This window comes from Epinephelus moara, chromosome 24 (genome assembly GCF_006386435.1).
Source record: "Epinephelus moara isolate mb chromosome 24, YSFRI_EMoa_1.0, whole genome shotgun sequence".
Lineage (NCBI taxonomy): Eukaryota > Metazoa > Chordata > Actinopteri > Perciformes > Serranidae > Epinephelus > Epinephelus moara.
Window position 1 is genome coordinate 33,362,539 of NC_065529.1, and position 13,194 is coordinate 33,375,732.

Sequence of the window (13,194 nt, forward strand, 5' to 3'; positions counted from 1 at the left end):
TATATTTAATCTTAATTTTAATCCAGCTGTTGGCATCTGCAGTAGTTGTATACACACACAATATAAAATCCCTTATTTAAAACGGGGCAGAAAAGTAAGAGCACTTGTTGTCCAATGAACTTATAGTCTATAGAGTTTCAAAGGAGAGCTTTTAAAGATACATTTACTGACGTAATACAAGTTACAATTATCTTTTGCAAATAAAGCAGAATTCTGAAGCAAAGAAAATGATTTAATCAGTGATGAGAAGCATCTTTCCAGAAAAAAGTTGACCCTTAGTACATTTGCAACTTATTTATTTGGACAACAAAGGGATGTGTGTCCGGTGCCTGCCTCGAGCTGGATCTCTTCCAGTTAGAACTTTAACATATGTATTACAAGAGTAAAAATGATTAGAAAGTTCACGGACCAAAGAAAGATTTCCTAGTTTCGTTTATAAAATGAGTATGAACCTTTGGTTTGGAGCTTACATATTTATGCTGTCTGGACATTATTACAAAATACTTGACTCTGACCAGATATGACCAAAGAAGACACGGTTTTCCACCGAAAGAAAACAGAAAGCGATGAGACTGCAAGGCAAAGATAAGTATAGCATAGGGGAAAAGAAGAACTGGGAAGATCTGGACTGTATAGAATACGTTATTCTATGACAGAAAGGCTCTTAAATTTAGACATTTAATCTACATATATATATATATAAAAGTAACAACATTAGATTAAGATTGATTGTGCATGAGAGGTTCATACAACTGAAAGGCAATCTCTTGAAATCATGTAAGATGATCCTGCCTACGCTAAGAATTCCTGTAGCCTTTACATTACCAAAAATATATATGTACATAAAAAAAAAATCAAAATGTTTTTTGCTATGATAAACATATCAAAGCATGATGGCTTGAATGTGTGTACCTACATAAGAGGTTAAAGAGTTAATTCTCAGGATGTCAGTGCCCTGACACACAGACGTCCTCACACTGATTAGTGCCTCTGGCTCTGACCTGGTTGTGACCTTGTGTATTTGAGCCCTTCTCCAAACACCTTGAAACGCTTCTCCTGTTATTCCTATGATAATGGGGTTGTTAGTTTGTTAACACATTTGATTCTCCCATAACTGCGACCACAGGAATGTGAGAACCAACAATATGCTTTCATAACGTGAATTTAGCATCATGGGCTCATTGATGAGCCTGATACAGCAGCCCAGTCTGAGAGGGCAGGAAACACCTGAGGTGAAGATGGAAGCCCACAGCCTTGGAAACAAGGGAGAGTCTGACTTAGTAGTGTCCAGGGTTGGAAATCTTTGGTCCACCTGCCCCTCTGGTCAGTGGATTCCAAACTCTACCAGCTACTTAACAGATTACCATGATTTTATGACTGGTTAGCAAAGCAAATCTAGAAGCCGCTTCATATTTTACCAGCATTTTGCTAATTTCCAACCCTGGTAGTGTCATCTCTTTACTAGAGAAGCATGTAGAGAAGATATTACTAGCTACCAATTTCAACACCAAAAGTGCCAGTCTGTGTGTGTTATTGCAATCCCACCATCAAGTAAGATTGAGTCTTTATGTGGGACAAATGTTAGTGTTGTGCCATTTCCGTTCAGGGGAAATAAGATTTCATGATTTCTCTAGTCTAACATTTTCATCCGACTCTGACCCTTAAATGCCACAGGTGTCTAAATACATGATGGAGATCCGTATTCGTGCTTTAGTTCTCAAATTTAATAGTGTCTGTTGTGTTGCATCTGTGACCGCCTCTCCTGTCTGAAGCCCTTGTGAGGTTCTGTGTCTGCAGTCAGACATGCCCTTTTTAACCCCAAATGTCCGAATGCGACATCCACCGAGGCCCGCCTCCCTCCGCTGTCCTCAGTAGCTGTTGCCGTTAATTTGGTGAAGGTCCACCTGCATCATGTTGATCCCGCTGCTGGCTAATCGAGCTATGCTCTCTGCAGATAAGGTTTCCATGGTGACGATGGTGTGCTGGTCGTTGGCCGTCACTGCTCCTGTGCCGACTTTTGTTCCTGCTGTAGGGGAAGCGGCGTCAGTGGAGACTGTGGTGCTGGTGGTGGCGGCGACTGCCTTCTTGTTCAAGTGGGTTTTGATGTGCTTGGAGAGGTGATCGCTGCGCATGAAGCGTTTGGGACACTCTGGGCAGGCGAACCTCTTCTCACCTGAAAAGGAGGGAGATATAAAAATCAATATAAAAATAGCATCAGCTTATACATCCCTATTTTTACATCAAGGACTTTGTCATCATTGACATCCTTCAGTTGTGATATTCTACGTCCTTCTCTTACGGTCATATCAACTACACCCTCACCTGTGTGCGTCCTCTTGTGGCGCTGAAGCTCATCTGAACGGGTGAATCGTTTGCCACAGAAAGACCAGCTGCAAACGAAGGGTCGTTCTCCTGTGTGCCAACGCAGGTGAGCTCTCAGGTGGGATGTCTTGCCGTAGATCTTTCCACAGCCGGAGATGTGACAAATGTGCTGCTTCTTTTTAGTCGGGTCGCTGCTTGATATAGAAAAAAAAGACAATCAGATGGACAGAGTTGGAGGGTAACTGACTTTTCCATGAGATATTCAGAGGTTAAATACGATCAGCTGAAAACAGAAATATAGTCTATCTGTGAAGCCCCATTTACACAGGATGTTCGAGATGGGAATATTGCGCTGTTCTTCTGCCTCGCCACTCTATATAAAACGTACAAACACAGAATGGGGGTGCAGGAGCTGGCAGGATGGGATACAAGTGTGTGACACTAGGCGTCATTGCTGTTGTACATATTACGCCCATATTATGCGGCAGTATTGCGAGTCTGTTTAAAAAGAGCTAGAGATACTCTTAAGAAAAAATACGGTTTACTACACTTTAGGTTTCAATTTTGTAGCTCTGGATAACAGTTCTAATAAACTTTGGTTTTCCTTTAAGTAAGAACATTAATGACAAAACTCTTAAGTGAAAAGGCAAACTAAGGCATTATCTTACACACTTACAGATAACAGTATGTCATATAATACTGGAAGGGCATTCGGAGAGCACCGACCTCAACCAAGGCCAAATGCAATATCTCTCACTTATAACCGCAAAAAACAGTTTGTGTACTGGCCCTGTGATTTGGACCTGCTCCTAAATTTTATGGGTTCTTCTGTGACCTATGCTACACCCTTCCACCAAGTTTCATGAAAATTGGGCCAGTAGTTTTTCTGTAATCCTGCTGACAAACAGACAAACAAACCAAACCAAAAACATGCCTCCTTGGCAGAGGTCATAATATAATATCAACATGATCTCTCACATGATATTAGAAAAAAACATTTAGATGTCATACTAAATCACATTCTAAATAAGCACAATATACACTCAGTGACCACATTAGGTGCTGTAATAAATATCTCTACAGAGCTAATAATATTCAGTATTTGGAAAGCGGTTCAAAGACATACCGTCCTTCTCCATCCTTGCAGAAGGGGCAGGTACACGCTTCCCTGCGGTTACGTCGTCCTTGAGGCTGTGGGCTTATATCCTCGTCATCCATGGCTGTGCTGTCATCCAAACTATCTCCGCCTGTCTGTAGCGCCTGCTCTCCTGTAGGAGTGGAATAGAAAATACTTGTGTGAGATAATTTATAACAATGGTTTGAGATCTTTTTGGTTTATACATATTTCATCAATCAAGTTCAGAGCAAACTCAGGGCAATTCATTCATACATCAAGTTTTTATGCTATCTTTCCAGCAAGAAAATCCATCCCATTCCTCAGAGAGATTACAGCTTAAAATGTCAAACATTCAGCTGGTGCAGGATCCCTAAATTACTGCTTTTAAATATAACAAGGAGACCCACTAAAAGAGTGAGCCACTTACATCCATATACATTCAAACGTGTGTTAGCCTCCACTTTACTCTGCATTTCTGATAAGTAATACAGCAAGTAATTTCCATGGACACAGAGTCAAGAACTTCACCTGTTACTTTCTAATATTTCCTTATTTAATGGCATTCACAATAGCTTATTGTACCAGTGAGACATCCTATTTGAAGATGACTATATAAGAAATACAACAATGAACAGTTAAACAATAGCCTGAGCCCTCCAGGCTTTAACTACCATACTAAAGTAAATGTTTATAATGTCAGCACAGACACTGATGTGTAGCATGTCTTACAGTCAGTACTGCTGATATCGAAACCTGCTACATACTGTACGTAACTGATAAGACGCACATGAATCATAACAAGGATAACAGAGCAAATTACATGCCCCAAAAACAGATCCAATGATTCCTCACAAATGTCGCACATGTTGACTAGCAAGCGCATGAACAGAACGCAAGAGGCTGCCATAAACAGAGCTAAAGAGGGGTTTCGACATGATAACAGTCACTATAAGATGGGTGAGGTCGAGTTACACCCCTGCTATGACACAGAAGTTGTGGCTAACCCACAAATAAAGAACTATAATGTGATCATCGTGTGAGGAAATGCAGCGTCACCAAGGAAAGAAAAAAAAAATTCAGCAGGACCACAACACATACAGTACAGAAAAGAGCTCAGGAAAACACTGGGCCAGCTGAACTCGTTAAACCAGTATAGTGCACTAGACACACAAAAGAGTGAAAGAGATCAAATCCAGGGACACAAGATACTTTGCATTTCAGTCTGGGGGGAGAAATGTCAACACAGCAAGCAAACCTAATTTAACATACTGACTCAACCCAACTGCCAGCTAGCCTACTGCAGAACAATGACTGGGTACTGCAATAGGTATTTGTGTTGCCTAAAATAACTAAAGGTTAACACAATCAAAAGGTTAATTTTAACCTCTGTTACTCTGATTACAGACAAAATAAAGGTCCAAGATGTCTGAAAAGTAATGACCACAAACAGCAAATAACATAAATCAATTAAATTTAGAAATATGGATACAGGACTGCATAAGGATCGTTGCCTGGGTCCAGACCTTTGAATAAGTCCACTGCACTAAATTGAATGTGTAACTTATACTTCTGCGTTGAATTGACGCCATAGCTAGTAGGTGCTGCTTGACATGGAGCCTACGTGGTAACCTACGCTGTAGCCTAAGCCATAGCCTGACGTGCACAGAAATGTAACTACACATCGTGGCAGTGCAGACCTCCTGTCTCTTTTTGTATGATGAAACCATGTCCCTCACTGGAAACGAAGCTTTTATTTACTTTCATTTCAGAGATAAGAAACTATAAATTATGAAGACGATAAAGCCTCCACAAAAATAGCATTTTATGTAATTTATCCTTCAGGGATTTATACTTAGGGATTTATCCTGGCTTCACATGAGCAGAGGAAATCTCCGCTCGTCGCTAGGCTAATTTATATAGTGGAAAATACCACAGGCTAATAGCGTTAACATGTTGTAATTGTTTGGAAAACGTGTTTAGTATGAGACAGTTGTTTTGTCGGTGAACCTTGTGAGTGGTCACGGACCCAAATTATGTACCATTACCTTTGTTAAATGTTGCCGTTGCCTGGTTTTATATGAGTAGAGGAAATCTCCGCTCGTCGCTAGGCTAATTTATACAATGTAAAATGCCATATACCATATATTTGTGCTAATAACGTTAGCATGTTGTATTAGTGGGGAAAATGTGTCCAGATAAAGACAAGTGTTTGTCTGTGAATGCTGCGAGTTATTTTGAAGCTGATTTGTATACTTGTGTTGAAACTGTCGCAATTAAGCCATATTTAATGTGTTTTTTAAATCAACTAAACTTTACAGCACTTCACAGAAACCCAGCTGCTGACTAGTGTTTTGGAGATGTAACGGTGTAGGCGACGTGCGTAGGATCCAGTGTAGGGTCTGCCGCACAAGTATAAATCCCGCTTGATGAAGATGGAAATGGACTCAAACAAGTTGACTATTCCATCTGGTATCAGGCAGTAAGGACTGTAAAATTTAGTTTGAATTAAGTCCTTTATCAAACAGGTTTTCCTGAGTTACTGACAGGTCAAAGTGCAACAACTGTTTATTTAATGCACTCTATGTTCATATATCACACTTATCAAAATATTATGCAAATGCTATGTATACATGTTTAATCCCTAACATCAATTATTCCTGGAAAGTAGGCTACTGACTGACCTGCTGTGCCAGTAAGGGTGATGGGAACAGTCTGCAGCTGGTGCATCTGCAGCCCAGAGCCTCCGAGTGTGTTGAGATTTATGGTCTGGATGCCTGGGATCTGCACCGTGTTGACAGACACTCCTCCAGCTGCAGCAGCACCCTGAGCCTGACCAAGTTGGGGGAGAGACTGCATCGGGGCCAGGGTGATCTGTGGTCCTGTGGGACTCTGGATTTGAATGGTCTGCCAGCTCACCTGGCCATTGGGGCCGACAGTGCGCAGGAGGATGGGGCCTGTGTTTGGCATAATTTGAAGATTTTGAAGCCCTTCTTGGCTGAGCGTCGGAGTCGCAAACACCTGACCCCCCGTAACGGTACCAGCCTGGATGGCCTGGAGGGGTGTTCCACCTTGGATAACCTGCTGAGGCTGGATAAGGATCTGCTGTGGCTGCTGCCCGTCTCTGTTGTCTGGCTGTATTGGGACACCCAGAGAAGCTGCTGTGTTCTGCTGGAATGTGACTCCGTTGCTGTTCTGCGTCTGTGCCATACCATACGTAGAGGAGGCCTGCGTGGTGACAGAGGCCGCACTTGTCATGTAACCTGCTCCGCTGGACACAGGATGTTGCTGCTGCTGTATGAGCTGGTTTCCCCCTGCATCCCCTCCACTATTTGACTCTCCACCTCCGCTTGCTCCAGTGCTGACGGGCAACAAGGTGATGTTTCCATTCAGTGACACAGGCATATTTGCCAGGAACTGGGGCTGGTTTTGTAACATGCCATTGCCTAAGCTTATATTTTGAATGGGGATGGCTCCCTGAAGGAGACTGGGCATTGTTATGATGTTTCCTGCTGCACCGGCTCTGTTGGTTGCAGCTATGATCTGCTGGCCGTTAGAGGATGACACAATCTGAAACTGCTGCCCCGCTCCTGCAGCGGCGGGTACAGCAGATTCCTGCTGAGCATGTGCGAGCTGCAGTGGCTGGCCATCTACTGTCTGAAACTGGGGAATAACCTGGTACTGAATGTTGGGCATTACACCTGATATGGTGGTAAGCACCTGCTGGCCCTGCATCGATGGTGCCTGAGCTATTACAAACTGCTGTGGCTGCTGCTGCTGTCCCTGAGTGCTCACCACAGCTGCTGATGGTGACAGCACCTGTCTGCTCTTGCCTGCGTCTCCCCCTGTCATCACCCCTGAGGAGTCGGTGGTGATGGTGTTAGTGCCAGAGGTTGCTTGAACGCTAAGAGGGACGACCTGCCAGCCGTTGGCACTGGAGGTGAAAACACCCTGGTTTAGATCCAGCTGTTGCTGCTGGTTTTGTTGTTGGTCTGAAGGTGAATCGTTCTCTCCTGGGGTGTCAATTCGACTGCATGTGGCGGCCAACAAGGCCAGAGGAGATGGCTGCTGTGAGTCCTGGAAAGGGAATACATGAAAGGACATGAGAATTAATTCATACAGTTAAAGTACATTTACTATCTAACATACATATTATCCATTGTGTTGGATTTAGGGGCATCTATTGATGGAAATGGAACATAATATTCATAACAATACTTTCATTAGTTTATGATAACCTGAAAATAAGAACTGCAGTGTTTTCGTTACCGGATGAGTCGTTTATATCTACATACACGTTGTTTCTGAAGTAGTGCAAGACCGGATCACCACTAGATGCAACTAAATGCTTCATACTGTATCTTTAATGCTGCTGCAAGACAAAAATACAGCCTAAATGGCAGCCAAAATGTCCACTCATTAAATTTACTGAGGTAGTAATTAGTGTACTATAAAGAAATAATAATGCCAACATAGTGACACAAAATATTATTTCTAGAGCACTTTCATAAGCACAAGTAAAATAAATAATTGTAATAAATAAAAGCAGGGTTACTGCACAAGTGATAAAAACAAACAATAAAAGCAAGCTACGCTGTTAAAGGGGAACTACAACCATTTTAAAAATGCATACATCGTATTCCTGTGGTCAAAGACAGTCCAAAAATATTAGTAAACATGAACAACTCTCTTCTAAATCAAAAAACTAAAGTGCTAAAACTCAAATTTATGATGTCATAGGATATAAAGTTTGAAGCTGATCCATAGAACTAGTAATAGATGTAATAGATGACACTGAGAGCACCCAGGGGAATGTTCTGAGTATGTCGGTACATTTTCTGTATAAGGACTGAGAACATTACAATACAATGAAGCTCATTTTGGGTATAAAAAAGGAAAACAAACATTCTGTGGCTCCACAAAAACAATCTCAGACTTTATACCCAATGACATCACAAGTTTGAGACTTAGGGGCCGTACACATGCCATGTTTTTTGCACCCTCAAATTCACTTCAATGTAAACGCTCAGCAGACACGCTCAAACGCCAGAGCGCTGCCGTTGCAGCACGCATTCCCAAGGGCCTATTTTGCAGGGCCTGAAGGTTGCATCCTGAGATAAACAGATTGCAACTTCTGGAATGCAGCAGCGTGCACTGCATGTCATGTGAAGAGGAACAACCAATCACAGCCAACAGATATCTTTCCCTTCTTCCATTAATATCAGTCTGTGGTAACTATGGAGGAGACTATATCATTTTAGTGCAGGGCTACCCAGAGCTTTACATCTGTCCCACAGACTAATACACACTTACAAAACAATACCTGGGAGAAGATCATCTCTGCACTCAGGATTTCTGGTAAGTAGGCTATGATATGATGCTGGTTATGGTTGCCTAGCAACCTGCCCCTGCGCCCTTTAAAGAGTAGGCACAAGAGTAACGCCCAGCATCCAACCTTGCGTTTTCCAGGTGGTTGAAGACACGGCATTTGTATGGCCCCTTAGCTCTGGTTTCTGACTTTGAGAGAGAGTAGCTCATATTCACAGGTATTAACTAAACTCTTCTAAGCCATGGAAATTACATGATGGAATTCTTAATTTGGGTGGTGCTCCCCTTTAAAGTAAAAGTGCCATAATTAAAAGTGGACCAGATAAAACAAGGTTTTAAGCAGTTAATTAAAACATTAGGAGACAGATTTGGAGAGTCTGGACTGACCAGGCTAAGGATGTTTTTAGAATAAAGTAAACATTCTGAGTTTGAGTTTAAAAAAATGATTTCCAAATGGCTGGCTTTGAAAATAACAATCTAACCATGATATACTGCCACACTCCCAAAACGCTATTTATCACTCCTTTATTTTTTTATATTGTCATGCAGGTCTCTGTCCAGCACTCCACACAGTGGGGCTGTAGTATGAAGCCCGAGGGGAAGCAGGGTGGGAGAGTATGGGAGGGACCACATTTTTTTCCAAAGCAGCGGCGGGCTCGGCTTCCCCTCCCCCCAAACCCACCCATCTCCCTCCCACACTTTTATTTTGCCCTATAAACTGACACACTCTTCTAGCCACCCCCTCCAAGGCCAGCCAAATGGGCCGAGCGAAATGCACATGAAGTGCCGGGGTTTGACGGGAACACCCCGTGTGGGCGAAATTTACCTGCCCATTCCCCACCCCGGTGACATGTGCTCCGGAGAGAAAATCAACAACCCGTAGTTCCGACAGAGATGGACGACACAATCACACAAACTAACGGGGGATACACAAACAGGGGCAGTGGGTATGAGTGGGGAGTATAGGTAATGTTTCTCATTGACAATCATCTGATTCATGGAAACAGCGAAAGTGAACCTACTTGTGAATTTGTGTTTCGCTTTTGACTGTAGCTGCCACCGCTCTCCGCAGCGGCCATTTCACCCTGCTGCTGATCTGCGGAAGAAGAGTTGGTAAGATCATTTGTGTTAAAGTGTGAAACACAACACCATCACACTGATAACATTCAACGCTGGGGGAACAACACAGTTCACACACGGTCGACCTCACATAAATAACTAAACTCTAAGAAATGTTTAAGCTATAACCAAACCAGTTAAGAAATGTGAGGAAATCCAAGCTACAAGTGCTCGGAAGGGCCAGCTAGCTTGTTAGCTAAGCTAACATGAACTCCCCACAACTACTGTAGAGGAAAACAGCTAAGTATCAGCTGAAGCGAGCGACATAGTTTCAACTGTACCACTAAATATAACTCAGCTATCTCACGTGAATTTGATAAAGTTCAATTATTGTGTTAGCATGTGACGTTAGTGTCAATTAGCAACAGAAGTTACGTTACTGTTACACAGTTAGCTAAGTACCGACAATTAGCAGTTAAGTAGTTGGTCACTTTTAAACTGCCAGAAAACAAAACAGTATCGTACTTACAACTGTGAATACATTTAAAACATTGTTCTGTAATTCTTCTCCTAAGTGTTAACGCTATGCTTCGTTCACATCATGCCGCTGAGTTTTAAAAGTTCACTTACTGCTCATAATTTGAAGACGGGAGGAGTTTCTCTGCTCTTTTTTCGGGTTGACAACTTTTCAGAACTTCACACTAACTTGACGAGCTCCCCCTATGAAGGAGACAGATGGGTGCGTCCGATTTACGGACCCGGGTATCCTGACAGCTGAGCGGGGCAACAACATTCAAGCTAATGGGACATTCTGCTGAGGCCATTCTGTTTACATGTTTTTACTTTTCAAAATTAAAATTGTTAAGCAATTTTTCAGCACTGTATCTACGAACACAGGCTACATGTTACATGCCAGCAAACATTTTTGTTTCCCCCTTAATAAACTCAACTCAACTTTATTTATATACCACCTTTCATACGAACATGCAGCCCAAAGTGCTTCACATGGCAAAATTGGAATGACACAGACACAAAACAATAAAATAATATAAAAAAAGCAAACCAACCAAAACAGAACAAACTAATAAAAAAGATTATTAAGAATAAAAAGAGAGTAAATAAATATATAAAATAGAATAAAAATGAACAGGAGAGATAAAAGACAGTAATAAAATAAAAATAAAAAATGGTTAAAACTTAAAAATCAAGACTGTAATGTTACTCCACATTAAAAGTGGGTAATTTAAATACAGACGTAGTTACATGTTCAAAAAATATATGTATCTGTAGATAAATAGTCACAATATATGCAGGTAAAATTATTATTATTATTATTGTTATTTAAATTTAAACAGTCATTTTTCATTTTTAAAGGAAATCCCAACCTCAAAAATTATAATGTAATTTATCAAACAATTGTTTAAATGGTGAACCAAAAAAATTGAAGAATAAATGGTTCATCTTTTAATTTCTTTCTAAATGAAAAAAAAAACAGCTATATATATGGCACGCCATTTAAGTTAATATTAAATACCTACGTACATAAAAACATTGTGTTGAAAATTCAGCTTTATTTATTTTTTATTTACTTTTTTTTTTGACAGGGACAAATGCATAAGACATAAGCCTCATGTGTACAATACAAAGTACAGGCAATGCATACAGGTTTCTATCCCTGTCCCTACTTAGGCTTTTAGAGTTAAAACGGTACGTGTAAGATTAATGAGCATGGAGTAATTTAATAAAATAATATAAAACAACACATACAGAAAGTACAGTACTTAATTCTACTGTCCTCTGGCGCCTGGTTACTGTACTGTCGCGCTGCCCCAACAGCTAAAAGAAGCGCTCTCCTCTGAGAGCTACATGCGAAGGATTGCTGCTTTCCTCCAATGAAAAAGGTCGTTTCTGCCAACCAGAATGGACCAGCCAATCTAATTGGCTCAAAGGCGGAGAAATGGGCGGGACCAAGCATGGTAGGTTGTACGCCTGAGTATGATTGACGTTGGGTTATCTGTTTTCCGCTTAAATGGCGCCATGAGTAAATATGTTTACGTAAATAACGATATTTCCCGTTAATCCTCCTGTGACTTCGTCTCATCGTTCACCAGTGTGAAGATGTTACGGCTCATGTCCTGCTTTATACACGGAGGTGGGGAAGGAGGAAGGCGGACTGGGTATTTAAGTCTTGCCTCCGTGGCCGCTGGCCACTCCCTGGTGGCGTCCTGTGGGCTGGGAAACAGCAAGGAGGCGGGAGGAGTCCGCCAGGGTGGAGGAGAAGAGACCCCATCACACTCAAACACTGGCTGCAACCGCGCTGGGAGGAGAAAATGGCTCGCATGTGGGAGGGCTTTTATTATTGGGATGTGCGAGGGGGCTGTCAGTGAAGCAGCACATGTGCCCATGTAAACAGGACAGAGGGTGGAGTCCGTCCTCAGGCCAAGCCTGCATCCACCCTACTGTGTGGAATCACACACACTCTCTGATGTTAGATGGGACTGTTTCTCTTTTATTCATTTCCAACCCCGCCTACACACAAACACACACCTAATCAGGTCTGACAATGTGTAGTTGGTGTCAGGGCACCATCTGCTAATTCCCTTAGCAGAGGAAGAAGAGTTTAGATCCTGAAGAAGAAGAAGAAAGAATATCACATGTAAATACTAAATAACAAGGAAAAGTCCACATTTCAAACTTTACTAAAGTAAAATGATGTTATGAATGTGCTAAAAGTAGCCTACTCATCATCCAGCAGAATAAAATAAGGTAAAATAGGCCTTTGTTCATCCCCAGATGGAAATTAAGGTGTTCACAAAGACAGATAAATAGAGAGGCAATAATAACAATAGTAATATTAACAAAGGGCCTTAATAGAAATCATACATAGAAACTGTTTAGGAGCAATTAAAGGCAAAGTTACATGTGACAATAGTGTGACTAATAGCAGCAAGTCAGCAAGAATGCCCACTGTGTTGTTATTATATATAATTGCATCCATTATTACAGATGCATTAATATGTAACCAGCACACTGGACCTGTAGTTTGTCAAAGGGAAGCTCATTTTAACTACTTTTTACATTGTTGGGTAATTTTAAAAAGCAACATATTTTACAAGCATATCATTTCCCTTTCATTGTAGTGAGATCATTTCTTTGAAATGGACATCACTGTGTAAAATGACCTACAGTGACCTCTAGGAGAATCACAGCCACGTGAAACATTGCAGCCACAAACTAGAGACCTGGGACATTCTCAGTGTGTATGGCTTTCACAGGTATATTTACAGTAAGTGGGTCTCTGAGAAGTTTCCAGAACAGAAGCTCTCCTCATTCAAAGGCCAAAAAAAATACCATTCGTACATAAATCTCCA

At 41.5% G+C, this 13,194-nt stretch overlaps 2 protein-coding genes across 4 annotated transcripts in view; one reads left to right on the forward strand and one right to left on the reverse strand.

Annotated features, from left to right (window-relative positions):
• Nucleotides 1-10,826, reverse strand: sp1 (sp1 transcription factor). 2 transcript variants are annotated; one of them, XM_050037114.1, is made up of 6 exons: nucleotides 10,454-10,826; nucleotides 9,787-9,860; nucleotides 6,121-7,513; nucleotides 3,449-3,590; nucleotides 2,323-2,516; nucleotides 1-2,173 (listed from the first exon to the last, which is right to left on the reverse strand). In XM_050037114.1, exons 1-6 carry the CDS (start codon nucleotides 10,458-10,460, stop codon nucleotides 1,869-1,871), a joined length of 2,115 nt encoding a protein of 704 aa, XP_049893071.1. In that variant the 5' UTR covers nucleotides 10,461-10,826; the 3' UTR covers nucleotides 1-1,868. The 2 variants fall into 2 exon arrangements, with proteins under 2 accessions (XP_049893071.1, XP_049893072.1); XM_050037115.1 differs by having other exon boundaries at nucleotides 2,323-2,513; nucleotides 10,454-10,821.
• The window catches only part of tespa1 (thymocyte expressed, positive selection associated 1), an 18,635-nt gene continuing 15,189 nt past the window's right edge, over nucleotides 9,749-13,194 (forward strand). The window contains exon 1 of one of the 2 annotated variants that reach the window (XM_050037117.1): nucleotides 9,749-9,877. The gene's annotated coding sequence lies outside the window, so the exon portion shown is untranslated. The remainder of the gene's footprint in view (nucleotides 9,878-13,194) is intronic. The other variant, XM_050037116.1, reaches the window with a different exon arrangement.